General features: G+C 36.4%; 1 protein-coding gene and 1 long non-coding RNA gene across 20 annotated transcripts in view; one reads left to right on the top strand and one right to left on the bottom strand.

Annotated features, from left to right (window-relative positions):
* The window catches only part of SYNE1 (spectrin repeat containing nuclear envelope protein 1), a 449,297-nt gene that overhangs the window by 379,786 nt on the left and 47,226 nt on the right, over positions 1-22,285 (top strand). For 18 of the 19 annotated variants that reach the window (XM_049113743.1, XM_035708408.2, XM_049113741.1 and 15 more), the window contains 3 exons: positions 3,097-3,252; positions 11,075-11,233; positions 14,400-14,566. In XM_049113743.1, coding sequence (XP_048969700.1) covers positions 3,097-3,252; positions 11,075-11,233; positions 14,400-14,566 — 482 coding nt within the window. Of the gene's footprint in view, positions 1-3,096; positions 3,253-11,074; positions 11,234-14,399; positions 14,567-21,400; positions 21,512-22,285 lie in introns of those variants that run through there. The other variant, XM_035708426.2, reaches the window with a different exon arrangement.
* On the bottom strand, positions 75-21,465 carry LOC125755675 (uncharacterized). The gene is made up of 2 exons (XR_007412731.1): positions 20,906-21,465; positions 75-832 (listed from the first exon to the last, which is right to left on the bottom strand). It is a non-coding gene; the product is annotated as an uncharacterized LOC125755675 (long non-coding RNA).

The raw sequence follows: 22,285 nt of genomic DNA, 5'->3' as shown, positions 1-22,285 counted from the left end.
GCTAGTCAAACTGCTCCAGCAGTGTATATGTTGGTACAAGTTCCTGGATATTGCATTAGGGCAGACAACTCTGGTGAGGCTTGCTTGCTGATTTATTGTGGTTGATGAAATTAGACTGGCTTATGGTTTATATCTTGAGAAATATAAAACACAGCATTGAAAGATATTTAAAAGTGGGGTCGAAAGCAATAAACACAATCCTTTTTAAAGCGTCTGTACTGGAGAGTTGTTCTAGCAGAATAGTCTAGTCCTGACAGCCTGGAAATGCTGCAGACAGTGGTCCTTAGGGGAACACCCTGCCCTGTAGGCTCTTCTGTAAGGAAAATAGGAATGCAAATAGCAAGGAGACACACAGTCATTCAGTTATCAGGGCCCTAACTATTTATGAGATCATGAGCAACACCTCAAATCACAGTTGAAAGCAAATCAGGAGCTAATATAGACCACTCCCTGCATCGTGAGCTCGTTGAGATTAACGTGATGTGGTGGCAGAGGATTCGTTCTGTTCATACCTATATAGGCAAGTGAAGTGTTCAGCAGTTCTCTGTCAAGCAGTATGCAGATCTAGTCAAAACTGCCTTTACGAATGTCTCTTTTTTTCTCCCCAAATAATACACGTCCCTGTGTTTCCCAGTCATTTGCAAATTATTGTTCTGGAGCAATGCTGTAAAACTTCACACGTACTGGGGTGCCTGGGTGGCTTAATTGGGTAAGCCTCTGTGACTCTTGGTTTCTGATCAGGTCATGATCACATGGGTTGTGAGGTTGGGCTCCACACTCAGTGCTCAGCAGAGAGTCTGCTCGAAGATCCTCTCCCTCTGCCACTCTCCCCCTAAAATAAATAAATAAATAAATCTTTTAGAAAGAAACTTCACATATACTTAAATGATTTGGATTTAATCAGAAGTTTTCTGCTTCACTCTGGCTAAGAAGTCATAAGCATTAAGGAAAAATTAATTTTTAAAGGAGTCTTGAAATCATAAAAAGCGTAGATGTAAGAATTTTTCTTCAGTATTAAAATTTAAGGATATCCTTTGAAACTCAGAAGAGGCAGATTTAGGAAAAATAAAGGGGTAATATACATGACATCATGGATAGCAGGTGAGGAAAATATTATCTTGAGATGTAAGTTCAGAAGTATGCAAATATTAAAAAGTTTGTTTTAAATCTGTGATTGTAAATTTATAACAAGTGATTAAAGAAAATTGGCATTTATTAGGCTGCTCTTATGTGCCAGTCAGTAAACTAGTGTTGTCTTAGTTGACAGAAACACAAACTCATGAGGACAGTCTGTTATTTCCCTTTTACAGATGTGAAAACTGAGGCTTCTAGAAGTTTAATAATGTTTCAGTGTTAGTAAATATCAAGGCTTCCTGAATCCAGAGGCTGTATTTTTACCATATAGACTCATCTAATAGAGTCTGTGAGTCTGAAACAGTTGGTTTTGGTGGTGCTGTTGTTTCTTTTATAATCCTTACATTGTGAATTATGTCTGATGTTGGAGTTAGGGGCTAGAAATTGGAAAGAAAGGGGAAAATCTTTACATTGGCATGACAGTTTAATATGTGTACAAATATAAGCAGAAATACTGCATATTTTACTCCACCGGGATGGTCTTTCAGCCAAATGCTGTTACCATGGGACCTCATCACCCAAAATACAACAGTTATAAACATACCCGGCTATTAAGCTTGGAGATTAAAAGGATGCATTTTGGTCCAGCTCTCTGCTACTCTTCCCTAAACCACCCTTAGCAGCAAAACAAAGCAATTACCTGGAAAATTCAGACTAAAACCTCATCTGCCTAAATTGCCTGAGAAGTTAGCCTCAAACGCTACTGTTAATTGCATTTGCCTTTGGAAACTTGTATCCTGTGTGAAGAGGCAAAAAGAGAAGGAAAAAGCCATGTGAACTACTCTATTTATACACAAAATTAGCCAGAATCTAAAAGCATCCACAGCTGGCAAAAAGCAAGAGTTATACAAATTGCAAAACTGGTCATCGGTTCAAAGCATTGCAAAATCCAATGTCAACTCATTCAAATATTGCTTTATGGATTTTTTTCTTAAATCATTTCCCAAAAGGACAGAGTACATAATTTTTTCTTTAGTAACCTGAAGAAGTCTATGTTCCTACAGGAAATGAATTCAGTCCATTATTTTCAATTGAGTAATAATAGCAATTCAGCGATTATATTAAGTTGATATTGCAGAATGTAAATGCATAGTGTTTGAAGATGAAAGTTAACCTAGAAGTTTGGTTTTTTGAAAATATTTTAACATGATCAATAACCCAGGACAAAAATAAAGGCTGGATTAGCAATTTATGAAATCAGTTTAAAAGTAAAGGAGATCATGCAGTAATGAAAGTTCAATTTAGGAAAGATGAGCCAGGGGGCCACTTGGGTGGCTCATTCAGTTAAGTGCCTGTCATGATCTCAAGTGCTCAGGTCATGATCTCAAGGTCCTGGGATTGAGTCCTGCTTTGGGCTCCTTGCTCAGTGGGGAGTCTGCTTCTCCTTTTGCTCCTCCTCCTGCTCTTACATGCTCTCTCTCTCTCTCTCTCTCTCTCTCTCTCTCTTTCTCTCTCAAATAAATAAATGAAATCTTAAAAAAAAAAAAAAGGAAGAAGAAAAGGTGAGCCACAATGATCAGTTAAAAGGTAAATAGATCATAGGAAGATTCTTCCAACAACCTGGGTGGTTTTATTTTTTATGATTTTTAAAAATTTATTTATTAGAGAGAAAGAGAGAAAATATGACAGGGAGAAGGAACAGAGGCAGAAGGAGAAGCAGACTGCCCACTGAGCAGGGAACCCAATGCAGATGATCCCAGGACCCCAAGATCATGACCTGAGCTAAAGGCAAATGCTTAACCAACTGAGCCACCCAGGCACCCCACAACCTGGGATTTTATCAGAAGAACTTGGCAAAGTGTCAGACAACACCAGAGCAAATAGAATAAACCAAGTGAGATGTTCAAATAGAAAATAGAAAGCGATGGAAAGATAATTATATGATGAGGAGATTCCTAACACACACAAATTGTTTATGATAGATATTTGTGAGTATTCACATTTTTGTTTTTTTTAATCTAGGAGCTGGAAAATGTAGCTGGGAGCTGGACAGATGATATGGCTCAGCTGACACTGCTGAAGGATACTCTCTGTGCCTACATCAGCGCCGATGATATCTCCATCCTGAATGAACGCATGGAGCTTCTGCAAAGGCAGTGGGAAGAACTGTGCCACCAGGTAAGACAAACTCTACATTGAGCATTAGCTCAGAAAGGTGGAAAACTGGAAGATGACTTGAAATGTCAAATAGCTTGACCCATGTTTGTATCGACTCTATAACTCAGAGTATACATGGAGGAAGAACTCTGGCTTTTGTGAGAATATTGTAGATTAACATTATATTTGAGATGCATCTCAACTGAATTCTCTTGCTGCCCCTTTCACTGGCTGACATAATATTGTAAGAGGGAAAATAGTTTTTTGGTTCACAGATGTAGTCTTGCTAAGTACTGATGGTCTGTTTCTTACTTTGAACATATGAAAGACCTTTGTTTTATTTGCAATTTTAGCTAATACTGTGGAAATGGTTTTTTATTTGGAATGACTGTGGCTAATGATTTACAGTATTTTTTTCCTAGGAATTCATGTGTTTGGCATTTTTAGTTACATGTGATTCATTTATTAAGTACCTTTCTTGTGCATTGTACCTTAAAATTGGGATCCCAGATTGGATTTTGATTTTGAAATGAAAGGAAGAGATTGGTGGAAAGACAATGAGAAGGAATCAAAGACAAAGAAGAATAACATAGATTAATAACATAACATAGATTAAACACAAGTGAAGAACAGGCTCTGACTGAGGACCTTGAGACCATCCCCTCCAGGAGGCTGGGTGTGTGTCAGTCATGTCCCTTGCTGCACCTGACTGCATTGCCTGGCACATGAGAGGCTGTGGTCTATGTTTGGTAAATGAATCAGTCACACTAATTGTGAATTTCATAAACTAGAGTAAGTGTTCCTACCATCGATTTAACAACAGAGCTGAAACTAAAACCAGTCCAGAAGAACCTATGCCATGAAGAGAACTGGTTCTAACAAGCTAAAACAATGTACAGCAGTGTAAGCAAACCCAGGGCAGTGTGCACTGCAGGCAATAAAGGACACACATGTTGCAGCGGATAAATCTTCAGCTGAGCACTGAGACAGGGAGCACAAGAGACAGATTGGTGTGGAAGGAGCAAGCAGGTGGATTGGACGCGGCTGCAGCTTGAGTGAAGGCAGAGGAGGAGACAGAGGAGCTGGCTGGTGAGAAGCAAGTGCTGTAAGGATGAGGAAGGAGCTCTTGAGAAGGGGTCTCTTCGTGCCTCTCTAGTTTCAGGCCAAGTGTGCTAATCTAGAGCTCTCTCCTCTTCCGTCCTCCCCTCCCATTTTCCCTGACTTTAGAGATACTTATCTTCATGCTTCAGGAAACATTAAACAGAGATTAAGAGGCTTATAGCCTCCTGATTCATTTGACAGCAACAAGAAATTTGTTGTTAGGTAAATTTCTCTCTGTGTTTAGATAAAAACCAAGATATTTCTCAGACCATGAGCCAGAGGGTAACTCTGGAGCACACTTCCTAAATGTGTGAACAATTTCTTCTGAATATATACTTGGAAAAGGGAAAAGTGTAAGAGATGATTTTCATAAACATGTGAGTAATTTGAGTTCAAAATTAATTTAGCCATTTTTCATGGAGCTTCGTATTCTTAGTGAACACAGTGAGAAATTCACATGCAATATGATAATGCTAATCACAATATTTTATTCTTCTCTGAATTATTCAACCCAAAATCAATACATAACTATCCAGTAAATTCTCACATAATTTTCTAATGGAAGGACTTTATCAGGGTATTTCATGTAAGTGAAAGATAATTTGTGGTTACAAATAATGGAAAATTATCACAGCAGTGGTTTGGTTACTTTTATGAGCCTTATTCATTTGTTTTTCTTAAAATTGAGAAAAATCTAGCACTACTTCATGACCCAATACTTTTCAGCATATCCTGTGAAATTAATTATACTATATCTACTTCTCTGGCTAATTGATGTCTACAGAGCTTTCAGAGAGGTAACACTTCAAATAATAGCTTCCATTCCCTTCCCAAACCTGTCATGAACTGCCCTACCCCCAGACCTTACTCAGACCACTCTTCTGCCTAGACTGACTATTTCTTCCCTTCTGATTTTAACCCACCTTTTTTCAAATGCCACAATCCCTAGAATGTCACCTTTTGAGATGCTCAGACCTCAGTATTTTCCTATTCCCCAATTCCCTTTTGGCCTGTGCCATCATTTGATGGTGCATTGTTCCTCTCTTCTTCTTCTTCTTCTTTTTTTTTTTCCCAATGTTTGTGACTTTATTTCAAGACTATGAGACCCCTAAGAATGAAGACCATTTCCTTTTTTCTCCAGTGCCTAGAACAGCTAAGTAAGTGTTCATATATATACTGTTAATAATTAAAAGAAGACTTTAGGGCATTTATTTTATGTCATTGTGTTCCTCTAAATGTAAAATAATGACATAGTCTCTGAATAGTTTGGAAGTTAGGAAGATTATAATTGTGCAATATTTGTTTGATTTAGGAAAACCAGTCCTGTGTAAAAATGCCATGAGGTAGAAAGATTCCAAACTTCTAGTTATAAAGTGAATTAGTTCTAGGAATCTAACATATAGGAATGTGACTCTAGTTAATAAGACTGTATCATGTACTTGAAAATTGCTAAGAGGAAAGATATTTTAAAAATTTATTTAAATTTTTATTTATTTAAAAAAATTCCAATATAAACATAAAGTGTTATATTTGTTTCAGGTATACAGTAGAGTGATTCAGTACATTACTCAGTGTTCATCAATATAAGTGGTTATAATTAATAACCTTAATCACCTTCACCTATTCACCCTTTCCTCCTTTCCTCCCCTCTGGCAACCACTAGTTTGTTCTCTACACTTAAGAGTCTTCTTCTTCTTCTTTTTTATCTCTTTTTCTTTCTTCATTTGTTTTGTTTCTTAAATTCCACATGAGTGAAATCATATGGTATTTGTCTTTCTCTGACCAACTTCTTTCATTTAGCATTATACTCTCAAGATCCATCCATGTTGTTACAAATGGCTAGATGTCATTCTTTTTATGGCTGAGTGATACCTTAAAGGCTCTCACAACACACATAGAAATAGTAATTGTGTGATATGATGGATGTGCTAACTAATCTTGTGGTAATCATTTCACAGTATAAATGTGCATCAGGTCACCACACTATACACCTTAAACTTACACAGTGTGATATGTCTATTATATCTTAGTAAAGCTGGAAAAAGAAAAAAGGGGGCCAAAGTTTCCATGTTTAAAATTGCTCACGAGACTTAGATATATCCGTTTGGAAATACATTTTGAAGGATGCTATTGATCATATGATATGCCATGAAGAGATGAATACCTTTCACCTGTGAGTAGACTAAGACTTAAGTAAAAAAAAAAAAAAAAGAAAAGAGGAAGTACATTGAATACATAGTTTCTGGAAACTTCTAAATTGAATGTCTTAAGGCATGAAGCTAAAGCATACTGATCTCACATTGCTTCAACCTAAAAATACTATTTAATCCAGTGAGATTTTAGAGTTCGGAGTAGTCATGCCAAAGGTGCCAGGATATAACTATAAGTGAGAATATAAATTAGTTACTAGTTCTTGAGTTAGTGTTTCCGGAGTTCTTCTGTCAAGTATGAAACCACAAAAGGAAATGAGCTTGAGCCTATGGTCTCATTTTAAAAGTTAAAAACTTTACTTAAACCTGACATTATCCGCTATTAAAGAGCCGGTAGTCTGTTGATATTCCAATTGAAGCAGTGGGTGAGAAGGCAGGAGCAATTGGGACTACCAAGGAGGAGGAGGAAGACACGGTGTAAGTAAATGTTTCAGAGGGGAGTTGACGTATAAAAGTATACTGTTCATAAATAGACTCCCCAAACAGTTTGCTGTGTCTGTATTCAGCCATAGCTTATATTTGTTTTTATTCCTGTTTGGGTTTGTAGATCCGTGTGTAATTCTCGTTGAGATATAAATACATCATCATTGTAATTGCTCAGTGTTTTTCAAATTGTCAAGGCAAAAATATTTGAAGTAGAAAAGGATGTATTTCCTGTTCAGCTGCCTCACACTCTGGAGGTTTCAGCTGGTACTTGCCAGCTATTAACAATGCAGAGTGTTTATACTCTTGAGAAAACATAAATCTGTGCTAAACTGATAAGTAATATGAGGGTTTCAGTTAAACCCGAAGAAAGGGGTGGTAATGTTCACTTATCATATAGCCTAAACACTAGTTTTATAAACTGAAAGGTAAAAGCTGTCTCCACTGAGAATTTAAATCTTTTTAGAAGCTTTTGCACTGTGTTTGTGGTCTACCTGTTTCTTCTTTCAGCTGTTGCTTTACAGTGAGCAAATGAAAGTAACACTTCCATGGTGTGTGATAAGTACCAGAAATACATATGCAAGCTGCTCAGCGGAGGTATTGAATACATGGGTGTCGAGGTGGAAAAAATGTTAAAAACTCAAATAATGGAAAAAAAAAACTCAAATGATGTCCTGTAGTAGGAGGAGTAGGAGGAGTAGGAGGAGGAGGAGTAGTAGTATATTAATGGCCAGCTTTTGTTAAATCTTTAGCATGTACTGGTTATTTTCTTAAATTAATTTCTTGTTTGCATTCTATTATAAGCCTATTATCCCAGGACACATGTCAGTGCTTGGCACATCGTAGATACTTATTTACTGCAAACAATAAACATTTGCTTAATGAAATTTGGAACAGATGTAAAATTCATTTATAAATGAAGCAAGTGAGACATAGAGAAGATAAGTAACCTTGCCCTGGTCATATCATTAGTAAGTAATAGAGACTGTTTTTGAATCTCAGGTACCTCTGGATATTTGATCATAGTATTATATCACAGCCTTTATCAAAGACTCAAGCTTTGCTCATTCTGTCTCATACTGACTAGAAAGAAATATCTCAAATTTGTCTAACCTTCTCTCTGGAATGGGGGTAATAAAACCCACCTCTCAAAAAAAATAAAAAAATTTAAAATATTAAAAAAATAAAACCCACCTCTCAAAGAAATAGATAATATTTTTCTATAATGTGGTCATCTTCCCTGAAGATGTTGTTGAGGAAAGTCCGAGAATTCATCCTTACTCATGGATGATTTGGGGAAAGAGGAAAGAAGGAGATACATAGAGCAATAACTATTAATGTTGAATCTGAAGGGTGGGGGCTTTTAGTCTTTTCTTAGAAAACAGTTGCTTTCAGAGGTCCCAATTATGAAAATATAGTTTCAGTTTGGACATCAGTTGAACCAGAATTTTAATGACCAGCCACACTCTTGACTCTGATGCTATGTGAATGAGAGGGAAGAAGTCATATCCACTACAAAATTCCAAATCGTAGCATTCCTGTAGAAGATCAGAATACACTCTGCTATCAGAGTTCAAGAGGTAAGGGAGTACTGGAAGGATTGTGCTCCTAACTGCAGCGCTGTCTTGATATAGCTTATTGTAGGTGAACTTTGTCTCCAAAACTTTTTAACCTATGTTTTCTTAGCTTTTTCCATTCCTACCAGTACCCACCCCAAGTAAATTCACTGCTTTTTGGTTGTTCTGTATTTTTCTGCCCCAAAGAAAACAAGCTGATTTTTACTAATGGGGAAATACTTAATGGATGCATCAGTGTCACCCTACTCAGAGAAATTTGTATTTTAAAAGATCATAATTCAAAAGAATGAATTTGTAATGATGACATTTTAGAAACTATGTTAGGTTATGGGGCCCACTATCTGAGCACCTCACTATGATGAGAGCTAGCCCAGGCATAGGGAACCTGCTCTCAAAGCCTAATTACCAGGTATTTTCTCAGATATAGAATCATAGACATTTTGGGTTATGTGGGACCTTGACTATTATTTACCTAATCATTAGCAGAGCCAATCTGAGGCAGAATTGCTAACTAGAAAGTGTAAGGTACCTTAGAAATATTTTCATTTTTAAAGGAAATTGGCTTGAAGTGCATCACAAAGTAAAATGGACTGATGGATAAAGGAATATATGTATTAAAGCAAAATGTAGCAAAATGTTCACAATTTTGGAGCCTAGGGAGTATATTATGGCTGCTTACCATTACAGTTCTTTCAACTTTTCTGTATGTCTAATGTTTTTCATAATAAAATGGTGGTGGAAGAAAAGAAAATTGAGGTAGGTGTTTAATGCGATGAGATGACTGGTGGAATGTCTAGCATTATCAACATGAGTGTGTAGAACATCTATAAAAAAGGATCATCTTCTTGCCAGTCAAATCACATTATATTTTGCTAACAGGTAGCTTGGCTTAACTAAAAATATTTCTTAGTATCGTAAGCAGCACTGCAAAAACAAGGGTATTATGAAATCATAAAATTTTAAAATACTGGAAAGGAACATTCTAGGTTTTTTTTTTTTGGAACATTCTAGATTTAGAGATAAGAAACAGACCCCTTGTATCTCTAATGCATAAAGAACTATTACAACTCAATGCTAAAAAAGAAAAAAAAAAAACCCAGCCCAATTCAAAAATGGGCAAAAGATTTGACCTGATAGTTCTCCAAAGAAGATATACAGATGGCCAAGAAACATGAAAAGATTTTCAGCATTATTAGTCATCAGAGAAATATGAATCAGAATAGCAATAAGATACCACTTGACATTCACTAGGATGACCAAATCAAAAAGACAGATAAATAGTAAGTGTAGGTGAGGATGTGGAGAAATGAATACCTTACTGCTGGTGGGAATGTACATTGGTAGACACTCTATAGTGTGTCAACATGTAACCCGGCAATTCTACTCATAGGTAAGTACCCCGTAGGCAACTAAACATGTGTCTCCACACACACTTGTCTACAAGTGTACAATTGCAGCCTTATTCATAATAGCCAGAAAGTGGAAATAACCAAAACATCCATCCATAGATGAATTGGTAAATAAAAGGTTGTCTATCCATCTGATGGGATACATTCAACAATTAAAAGGAGTGAAATACTGACACATGCCGCAACATAGATGAACTTTGAAAACATTATGCTAAGCAATATTGTATGGTATGTGAATTATATCTCAATAAAGTCATTATGCAAAAGAAGGAAATGAAAAAGACAAAGGTAAATAAATAAAAAAGAAAGCAGGCAGAGAAGTAAGAGAACTTGCTCAAAGTAAAAGGATCGGTATAGAGCTGAGCAGCAGGGATCCGTCTTCCACTTCAGACTTCTCTGCACTCTGCGCCTCTGCTCCACTCTCCAGACACTTGAGATTCAATTCACTCTCCCTTTTTCCTTTCTTTCCCTTCTTTTGTTCCTTTCCCCTTTTCTTCCTTTTCTTTTTTTCCCCTTTTTCCTTCTTTCCTTCTTTTTCTATCCCTCCCTCTTTCCTAGCTCTTCCTTATCTTTTAGTAAAAGTACATTCAATATGTAGAGGGATCCCTGGGTGGCACAGCGGTTTGGCGCCTGCCTTTGGCCCAGGGCGCAATCCTGGAGACCCCGGGATCGAATCCTACGTCGGGTTCCCTGCATGGGTCTGCTTCTCCCTCTGCCTGTGTCTCTGCCTCTCTGTCTCTCTCTGTGTGACTATCATGAATAAATAAATAAAATCTTTTAAAAAAAATATTGCTGTAGAAATCTGCATAGAACTAATTTCAGTGTGAGGCTTGATTGCTTGGAACCTTGAATAAATGAAGGTGCATGCAGCTCTTTAGAGAGGTGGAAATACAGGGTGGGGTTCCTCCCACTGGCATTTCATTAGCAGGTCCTTGTTGTGAAAGCTTGCTGGAGATCCCTCCTGGGTCTCAAACTCAGGGAACAGTACCTAAAGACATGCACAACTGTTGCTTATTTCCCTCCACCCAACTCAGTTTATTGGTCCCCCCCCACCCCCCGTGACCCAGGGTACAAGTTGTACTCTGATTATCCTTTTACATTTTTTCCCATTTAAACTTTTCAGCTCTCCTTAAGGCGGCAGCAAGTAAGTGAAAGATTGAATGAATGGGCAGTCTTCAGTGAAAAGAACAAGGAACTTTGTGAATGGTTGACCCAGATGGAAAGCAAAGTTTCTCAAAATGGAGACATCCTCATTGAAGATATGATAGAAAAGCTCAAGAAGGTACAGGATGCCTAACTATGTATATTTTTACTCTTCATAACACTTAGGTGTACTTTTAACAGGTATAAAATATGGTTTTACTCATTATTAAATTACTTTCCTGTAAAAGGAGTACTATCTTTTAAATGTTTTATCTTTTTAATACAAAATAAACTTGCATGGAAAGGCCTCCTTTATATACAATATATATGGATATGATGAAGTAAATTATCTGCTGATAGATAAATGTTCAGTGTTTTCCCGTTTTAGCTACCTGTTCAGAAGGAATCATTTATGTGTATTAGTTTTCTTTTGTGTTTTTTTGTTCTTATTTTTTTTAAGATTTTATTTATTTATTCATAAGAGACACAGAGAGAGAAAGAGAGAGAGGCAGAGACACAGGCAGAGAGAGAAGCAGGCTCCATGTGAGACTTGATCCAGGGACTTCAGGATCATGCCTTGAGCCAAAGGCAGATGCTTAACCGCAGAGCCACCAAGGTGTCCTGTTTTTTTGTTTTTAAAGAGGTAAAATCACTAGAGAGGAACCAAAAGAAAAAATTTTTAGGATTCATTAAACTGACATTTTCTCTATAAAACACTATCCACAGACAATTGCAAGAATAAAAACTTTCCTGGGGTGCCTGGGTGGTTTAGTGGTTGAGTGTCTGTCTGCCTTTGGCTCAGATCATGATCCCGGGGTCCTGAGATCGAGTCCCATATTGGGCTCCCCTCAGGGAGCCTGCTTCTCCCTCTGCCCTATGTCTCTGCCTGCCTGTCTGTGTCTCTCATAAATAAATAAATAAAATCTTAAAAAAAAAAAGAACAAAAACTTCCCTGTGCACCCCAGTTGGTTGAGCAGTTGAGTGTCAGACTCTTGATTTCAGCTTAGGTCAGGATCCTAGGGTCATGGGATAAGCCCTGCTTTGGGCTTTCATTCAGATGGAGTCTGCTTGTTCCTCTCCTTCCCCCTCTGTCCCACTTGTGTGCTCTCTCTCTAATAAATAAATAATTTAAGGTAAAAAAGAACAAAAACCTCCCTGAGATTTTGCTTCATATTATTTTCAAGTTATGTATGACTATTAAATTATTTTATATATCATCTGGCTCTAGAACATTTTTCATGTCTCTGTTGGGCTGACCAAATTTATTAGCATTTAAAAATGTTTTTGGTGATATCAATAGTGCTTCCATATTTTGAACAGTTAATCATTTTTATTTTAGTTTATGTTCTTTATTAGCACATATCACTATCTGGCTTCCACCATACTTTCCCTCATTACTTATTTTTTATCTCTGTACAGTAGATGCCCTACTAGATTGTCAGCTTTGCTGGAAGTGTCTTTGTTTATTCTTGTATCTCCTGAACTCAGAGCTTCTTATAAGTACTCAGTCATTACTGAATAAATGGATTATAGCCTTATTCATTCTAAAATTCTAAAATAAATATAAATAATTATTAAGAAAAACTATCTTTATCCATGCATACGCATAAAGAGAAAAAAAAAAACTCCAGTGTCAACATGCAGTATAACTTTAAGACTTCCACTTAAAATGTTCAAATTCTAGCAATAAGCATTTGTATATTTGATATGGTAAACCTTTAAAATGTGAACTAAGATAATACAGATTTCACTATAACATCTGCTAATAGCTTGCAGTAATAATTTCTGGATATCAGGAAATGCTCTACTGGACACAATATACTATAGGTATTACAGTGAAGCTTGCTATACAATAAATTTTGGATAAGTGTATCTATATTCTTATTGATTTTCTTCATGAAATTTAAGATGCATATTTTGGGGGTGTGGAAAAAACTCTCTCTTAGACAAAATACAATTACAATTTAAAATTTAGAAAAACCAAAAAAAATTTAGAAAAACTTTAGTGTTTCACCTAATTATGTTTTACTTTTTGGCACAATGTCAGAAATAATCTTTAAAATATTAGCTATACTATTTTGTCTATAAAATGAATTATGAGATTTAAAAAGACATCTCTATGAGCTTGCCTCCGTGGTGTGAGTGCATCTAGCATATTGGCCATTGAATCCCACTGTGGTGAAGTAACATAAAATGGAAGGTAGGTGAGGTGGGGTGAGGTTTCTGGGCCTAAAAAGAGCACTCAACACCAAGATAGAATAAAACTACACTGGCTTCTCCATTTTTAGAGGGCCTCTTGCTTTGATAACTGACTTGAAAGGATAGCCCTATTGCCATACTAACTTTAGAGCAAGAGAGCATTAAAATGCCCATGACCCTCTAAGCTGTCTTTGTATATTATTTTGTTAAGATAATATATGCGGCATGACAGAAGTTTGATTCCAAAATGAAGAAAAAGAAAAAGTGATTCTGAAGATTGGCTTCTGTCACTGTGGCAAGAGTAAGAGGATCATTGGTCAGGTGGTGAGGGTTGAGGAGCACAGGGCATGTCCATTCATCATCACTTAGACCATACCATTGGAGGCCTCTGTCTTGCATATGAAGCCAGTGTTTCCCTATCCAAAACAATCTTTAAGAGGAGTGAATACTGGATAAATGAAAAAGGTGTGAGACCCACTGATCCCCTAAGACTAATGGTTATTATTCTTTTGAGTTAATTTTCCATTGATTTATTTGTAAAATATTGACATTGTATAGAGGATAGCTCATTAAAATGAAAGTATTATTTTTGAAAGCATTCTGCACAAATAACAGAAACACATAATATACATTTACATGTAAATACACATATATGTCAATTGCACATATATAATTGTGCATTGCCCACAGGCACACACACATATTCTAAGCCTCTTAGCAACTATAAGGATTGATTCTAAATATAACACCAGGTTGGTGATTATAAAAATAAGGTATAATTTCCCAGCATTAAAATCCTTCAAGCTTCTTCTTTTATTTCTATTTATATACCATTATTGATTTTTAATGCCCATTTTAAGTAAATAAAAATATCTCAATTCTCTTTAAGAAGATCTCTTTGAAAATTCCATTTAGAGTCTATGCACATACTGAAAATAATAGGTACCACTAATTCTTGTGTACATAGACTGATATTCACACAGTATTCCTCATGTCTAAACTATTCCAAGCAATAGAAAATAGTAATTATCATGTTTCTAGTAGAGCCAGGCTGAATGCATTAAAAATATGATTTCTGATCTCCGTGATTGCTATTTATTATGCAGGATTATCAAGAGGAAATTGCTGTTGCCCAAGAGAACAAAATACAGCTCCAGCAAATGGGAGAACGACTTGCTAGAGCCAGCCATGAAAGCAAAGCCTCTGAGATTGAATACAAACTCGGAAAGGTTAATGACCGGTGGCAGCATCTCCTGGATCTCATGGCAGCCAGGTAAAAAGGATCCTGGTCAATAGGACATGTGTGCAGAATTTTAAAACATTTTGTCCATCTTTCACTGCAGCTCAAGATAATCCAATGACTTTCTCTCTCTGTGTGTGTGTTCTTTATCCTGCCATTTTAGTTTAGCTTTTCTCATAAATGTGTTTCATTAACTTTGAAATTCTCCTTATTTAATAAATCCCGTGGTGTTTTCACTCAGCTGAAAGAAAGTCATATCCAAACAAAACCCATTCCCCCAAAAAATTATTTATTTCAGGGCTTCATGGGTATGCATCCTTCTATGAGGAAGGAAGTAAAACTGCTGACTAGTATTCATGGAGGGCACTTTTGTCTGTAGTAGCAAAAAATTTTTTAAAAGATATATATAAAATTACTTTCCTACCATATTTCTGGCTACCAGAGAGTGGGAATAAAGCTAATTATTGCCATTCAGCATAGTTTTAAAATAATCTGCATTATTGCAATTTTGTTTTTAGCTTTAATAAGTATCCGCTTTGTATCTGAGAGGGATATTATATTCAGTTTCTGTTGCAGAAGGGCAGGTTAGGGAAAACAGAAATGTAAAGAAAGAAAAAATATGTAAGGGTTTTTATTAAAAATATAGAGTCTGATATAATGAATGAGATACTATGTTGTTTGATATAAAGCAAATGACGAAGTAAGTGTTTTACTTCAGGTGAACTTGGCTTTATGTTGGAATATAGGCTCTGTAAGGGCAGGCACCTTTGTGTATCTATCCACCATATATCATGAGCATCAAGAACAGTAACTGAATACAATTTGGGCTCAATAAATATTTGAATGAATGAATGAATACTTGAATATTTGAATGGACATTCTTTTGTACGGCAGTTAGGAGAGGTAGAAAGTTACAAATACTTCTGATTCACAGCCATTTGGAACTAACTGAGAATACACTTTTAAAAATCTGGGTTCTTTTCCTCAGCCATGCTGCATGAATGTGGGCATGAAATAGTGCTTTTTGAATGCTGTGTGCCCACAAAAATTGTGTATGGGCAAAAATTCCATATGTTGATTCTGAAAATATCTAGTATATTTTTTTTCTCCAAGGGAGTTTCAGAGAGAAGCCAATTTAGGAAGAAGATGAAATTATGATTTATTTTAGCAATAATGAAACAAAAATGGAATAAATGTTTACCAATTTTCAAATGTGTAACAATACTCTGATAGCAGACATTTATTGAACACTTGGTATGTGTCAATGACCATGCTACAGCTTCATATATGTCTTCACATTTCCTGTTCACAATACCGTTTGTGGTGGGCATTCTTATTATACCCATTTTCCAGATGCAGAGGCTGACACCCAGGCTTGCCCATGGTTACACACCTGCTGAGGGGCAGAGCCTGCACTCTGACTGCAGCCCATGCTCTGGAGCACTACATGCTCCCGTCTGCCAATTTTATGACTTCCTGTCCCTGTTCTAAAGAATGCAATTAAAAGGAAATTAGATTCTGTAATTATTTCAACAATCTAATTTCCTAGTCCTTTGTAAAGTGCTCACAGCAGCTCTGAGATATTTTGAGGCCCCTTTCCTTGAGGAGTTCATGGTGGGCATATAAACATGCAAAGAAATCAAGTAAAGTGACAAGCTAAATGCCCTGGTAAAGCTATTACAAAGGGACAGAAACATACGGTTCAGCTCAAAATATATATAATTTCCAAATATTCTGGCATATGTAGGTTTTGGAACCCCATTGCTATGTTTAGCTTCACTTCTCAGTTTGTGATAACCAAATCTTATTCAGAAGGACAAATCAAAGCCCTTTGTACTATAAATACACTTCTTAGGGAAGCCACCCAGTTGGTAAACATCCCTTGATTTTTTTTTTTTTTTTTGTCAGATTATGACTCATGGATTGGCTTGCATTGCCATGTAATCCAGTTAAACTAGTTAATGTTCTTTTCTAATCTTTAGTGGTTCAGTGGTATGGAATGGGGGATACACTATGTTGAAGATGTTTTAAATTGAATTTAATATAGTTTATTCATAAGCTAGCTTAGTGTATACCCAGCTGTTAGCCAACATTACATCAAATGAGTTAGGTGATTTCTCCTCAAAGTTATGTTTAACTTGAATAACTTTTCTGTTATTCAAGTGAGGATTTTTTAAATGTTATTTATTTTTCCAAAAACACATTAGTAAAGTTGAACCAATTAAATATTTTTGGATCTATAGTCACTAAAGTCACTAAAACGCTCATATGTTTCTATTTTAGTAGAGTCTCATCATATACAGATGTAGATTTTTGTAGATGTGTTGTCCATTTCTGATTGCCTCACTCCAAAGTATACCAGATGATGTGTTGACCATTCACTTGTTTTAGAGTTTAATGCCACACTGGATTCAAAGTCTCTTTGAAGCCTCTCCTAAATGACACTTGGTCTTCATATTTACTTTTCTTTCCCTTGTTTATCTGAGCTTTGAGAGTACACAAACTAAATGTCTGTCCTCCACCCCCATCTTCAACTATGAGCAGCCAGCTCAAATATCAGATTTCTATGGTTCAGTCCCATTCACCACTCTTAGCTCTTCCAACTATTTTTTTTTTTTTTCACACTGATTCATTAAGGCAGAACACAACTTAGTTGGGCCTTTTGATATTTCTATGCTGCTTTGGTGTGGGAATGGAGAAGTCATTTTTGAAGATCATGTTTTCAGGTGAACAGTTTCCCAGCTAACATAAATAGGAAAAAGAAAAGAAAGAAAGAAGATTTACTGATAATAACCCTATTTGCATACAAATAGAATGCATAACTTTGAGCCAACTTCCTATCACTAGTGGATTAGCTTAGACCATTATGAGTACAAAGTAAATGTGTTTTCCATTGCATTTTTAAACTGTCACCTAGAATTGTCAGTTTTTTGGACAACAAAATTTGCTTAGTTATGTCTCAGTGGTTAATGCTCTAGTATCCTGTCCATATTTTCTAGACCTGCTCAGTTTAATATAGCAGTCATTAGCTACCTGTGGCTATTTAAATGAACTGAAATGGGATTTAATTAAATTACTGTTTAATTTTAATTATAGTCAGTTGTCTAGTCACGTTTCCCCAGGCTCAATAACCATAAGAGGGCAATGGCTACTTTATGGGCACTGTAAATACAGAACATTTTCTTCATCCCAGAAAGTTGTTGATCAACACTGGCCAAGACAATTGGCGAAAGCATTTCTGAGCCCTTGGCTTTCCTTAACAGTCAACAAAAGAAACAGTCACTGGTGTACTTTACTTTCTGTAAAACCGTCTGCTGGGATTTTGGCTCTCATTTTGCTTGTGAACCCTATGAAAAAACCCACATAGTAGTTTTCTAGAGCTCAGGATAATAGGAAATCTGTCGTTTAGAATTAGTTGTTCAGTGCTTTTTATACTAGACAGTATTTTATTGAATATTTCCCATTTGGGTATCTAGGAAGGTCAGACTCAAGTGTGCTCTGTTGCAATTATGTTTTTTTTTTTTTTAATTAACTGTACTCTCTAACATAAGGATATTCCTCTTGCATCTGCCAAACCTACCTCCCCATCACCAAAACAAAAGCATACTTTTTCTCCAATAACAGCTTTGTTGAGATATAATTTCACATATCACACAAATCATCTATCACAAATATATGATGTAGTAATTTTTAGCATATTTAGAGACCTGTGTATCCATCACCACAATCAATTTTAAAATATTTTCATCATCCCCAAATAAATGCCTTACTCACCTTTTTCGCCTCCACTCTCCCTCCTTCTGCTGGCCCCAGGCAACCACTAAGTCACCTTCTGCCTCCACAGATTTATCTATTTTGGACAGCCCATATACATGGAATCATACAATCTGTGGTCTTTTGCAGCTGGCTGCTTTTAAACTGTGTATTTATTAAAATCCCCTTAAAAACTACATAGAAGTAGAGTAAAAAACAAATATAATTTTTAAAAAATTAAAAAAATTAAAATAAAAAATCACTGAATGTCTCCTGCATATTTAGTACTGTGGATGCTGCTACAGGGCAGAGATTGGCAAACTCTTTGCACAAGACTATCTCGTAAATATTTTCAGCTTTGCGGGTTAAATGGTCCCTGCTGAAACCCCTCTGCCATGTCACAAAAGCAGCCCTAGACACTACGGAAACAGAAAAATGCAGTTGGGTTCCAATAACATTTTGTTTACCAAAACAGGTGTCTAGCCATAGTTGGCTGACACCAGCTCTAGGGAATGTAAAAGTGGGAGAGGAAATGGCACCTAACCAAGTAAGGGAATGGAGCAAGTGTACACATGACTCACCGCAGGTCTTCTCCCTCCATCGCATCTGCCTGCGCACTCTCCTGCCCCTGTCTGGCCTGGCCCATTCCTAATTGTTCGTTAAGGTCTTCCTTTTCTTTGGACTGGGTGAGATTCTTCTTACCTTCTCAGCGGGCTTTCTGTGCTCTCCATGGAATTTCCCTGCTGTAATAGGTCTCTTATGCGATCAGTTGTTTACAGTTTCTTCTCTCTACTATAGTGTAGGTGTATCTGTATGAAGCCAGAACCTAACATAGCTCCTTGCACATAATGGTCAATCCAGTATTTGTTGCATTTCTCCAATCTAAGACAGGTTGAAAAGTGCCGCAAATGCAAATAATAAAGCAGAGCATGCACTTACGGCCTCACCTGCCTGAATTACTGCGTTGTTCTGCTTCGCCAACAATGGGATGTTAGGCAAGTTCCTTACCTTCTCAGTACCTCAATAACCACAGGTGTAAACAGTTATTAGGAGAACTAAATGAGAAAGTCCCTGTAAACTACTTAGCACAGCACACAGCAAATGACAATTCTCAGCCCAGAGGGAGCTTAGAGGCTGTGTAGGTGAACCGTGTATGCATAGCTTTGTGAAGTTGGATCAGCTGCCCTTAGAACAGGTTTCGGTTTCACAGGTGTTCCACCACCACTAGAGGAAAAATAAAACTTGATTCTTGGAATTTATGGCTGCCATTACCTCATGGGGGTCAATTCGGAAAACTGGCCAGGATCAGGAATGTATTGCTGCTTCAAGCATGTAAATAGCACAGAACAGATCAAGAGTCCTGAATTTGGTCCACCTTGCTATGGCTGTGTGACCTAGGGCTTACTACATAACCTTTCTGAGCCCTAGATTCCTCATTTTCAAAATATTCATTAAAATAATTGCCATATCTCCAAAGAGACAATGCAGGGGGAAAGGGTCAATGCCATGCATACTACAAAATGCCACATGTGGCAATCTTGTTCTTTTGGAGAGCTACAAAGTATGCCATAGTTTTAATATACCATGATTTATCCAATATTTCTCCCATTCCATTGACATTGATATTACCATTTTACTATCATAGTAACTGTGTCTTTAGAGCCGTGCTTTATGTTTAATCTGTTGCAATAAATATGTTGTCCTAATGATAATGAGCATAGGAACAAAATTTGAGCCCATGAGGAGAATTAAATAAAGTAAAAAGGAATTGAACTAGGAAAATGATGGCAGTACAATTTTTTAATGATCTCAAATTTTCAGAAATGTTAGTCATAATCAAGAAAAAATAAATATACCTACTGCTTTGGAATCATGACCAATATAGTCCTTTAACCAAAGCTTATAAGTTTATCTTCCTCATTGTTAAAAATAATATTTTAGAAGAGTGATTGCTTTATAAAGAATTCACAATAGAATATCTTTAAATATCAGGATTTGAAAAATAATTTTATTTATAAATAATTTATTATGTAAAATATCGGTTTGTTGCCTTTAAAAAAGAAAATATGTTCCTGCTTTAAAATTAATTATCTCATACAATCAGACCCAAATACTCTGTTTTATTTTGCAGCTCATCATAGAGGGCTTTTTAAAAAAAACTTAGCAAATTTCATTATTTATTTATTTGTAATCTATTTGTGTGTATGTATACCTTGATCTGAAAAGGGTTTAAAGCAGTCAGCATTCATCATATTTTATTAAATTACCAGCAATTAATAATTTGAGAGCTCATTTTCTTTAAAAGCTTAAATTATGAAATTAATATAGGTTCAGTGCAGAAAATTTGAAACTCTTGAAAATTACAAAGGAAGTTTTCTGAATCCCACCAAGCAAATGAACATACTTTTTTTATTATTACCTTAAAATGGACATATTACTTTTATCACTTTACATCATTTTTAAAAGGACAAAGGTTTTGAATATGTAAGGGAAGAATAGTATTTCTTCAATTACTTTTCTTGCTTAAACAGTCTATTCAAAAATGAAGACCAACTACTTTTCTACAGAATACCTTTTCCATCCCACCTTCCCAAACAACCCCTGAAAACTCCTACTTACACCACCGTAGCTGGCATTTCAAACAGAAGGAAAAAAAGAGTTGTTCTTTTTTGCTACCACAACTTGCTGTACTTGTAGAGGTTTTGTTTTTGTTTGCATTTGAGTGATTTGTCTTTTTCAGAAATCCTTTCCAACTTAACAAACAGCCCACAGGAAGAGTTGCCTGTCCTTCCAGAATGGCAAAGTGTCTGCAGCGGCCTTATTTTTGAGAGCCTTCTTTCTTTAGAAAGCCTCCCCCTCCTTGCAGATTACACTGAGCCTTTCCCCTTCTTACACTCGTGGCCTACATTCCAGGAGATCAGGCCGGGCACATGTTAATGAATGTAGGTTTTATTTAGAAACATGACCACTTGTCACTGCTCAGTGTCATATTATCAGGCAGAGACCTACCAACATTTGTTTAGAGTGAGCATTTTCATACTTCCATACGCAGACAAGGGGAAACTTTCATCCCCACACAGGATTTAGCCTTTTACTCTGCAGACCTAACTTTTGCAAGCTGGAAGCTTCATGGTGGTGGCAGAAGATCTGTGTGCCCTGAGGATGGCAGAGGACGGCTGTGTGGATGCAGATCTCCCAGAATGTAACTGCGATGTCACAAGGCAGGCATCTCCTTGAGTTTCTTCCATTGTGCATAGCTTTCATGTTACGTGGGGTTCATAGGATAGATGCTGGATCTTTAATCCGTAATCGTTTTTGCCAATGTTAAATGGAGATGATTTGATGTTAGTAGATAGTTGGCCATGGACTCCCAAGAGTTATTTATCGGTTTGTTTTCTTGTCCCCCCTACTGGGCATGCGGAGGGAAAGGTTAACGGACTTGGTTATGGTTTGGTATTTCAGTTGTCTCTGGACTGTATGCGTCATACAAGGGGAATGCTACAGTAGAGAGCCTGAGACACAGGAAAGAGATTTAAAAGAGACCCAGTAAGAAGATCCAGTTGGTCCATCATCTGCTATTTAAAGGATAAGCTCCTGATAAAATTGAAATTCAACCTTAGCACAGTTGCAGCTTTGTAGCTGAAGGCTTTCCCTTTATTAAATAAAAATCTGCTCATACTATGGGGGCCTGGAGGTTTTGTGTATGAGAAAAAGTTGTTTCTGAATAGGTTTATCACTAAGTTTTGGTCACTGACTTGTAGAAAGGTTTTAAAATGTGCAAAATGTAAAGATTTATATCTAAAATGGTAATTTTGTACATTATGCAAATGCTTATTTCATTATTTTTTTTCAGTTAGAATATTAACATTATATCCCAAAATTTAACCCATTTTAAAAAATATTATTCTTGTACCATAACATCCCCCGAATAAATTCCTACTGGTGAACAGGATTTACTAATGGTACTTTTGGTTCTGTTAAATTCAGAATATGAATTTT

This window comes from Canis lupus, chromosome 1 (genome assembly GCF_003254725.2).
Source record: "Canis lupus dingo isolate Sandy chromosome 1, ASM325472v2, whole genome shotgun sequence".
NCBI classification, from domain to species: domain Eukaryota; kingdom Metazoa; phylum Chordata; class Mammalia; order Carnivora; family Canidae; genus Canis; species Canis lupus.
This window is presented reverse-complemented; position numbering and strand designations above follow the sequence as displayed.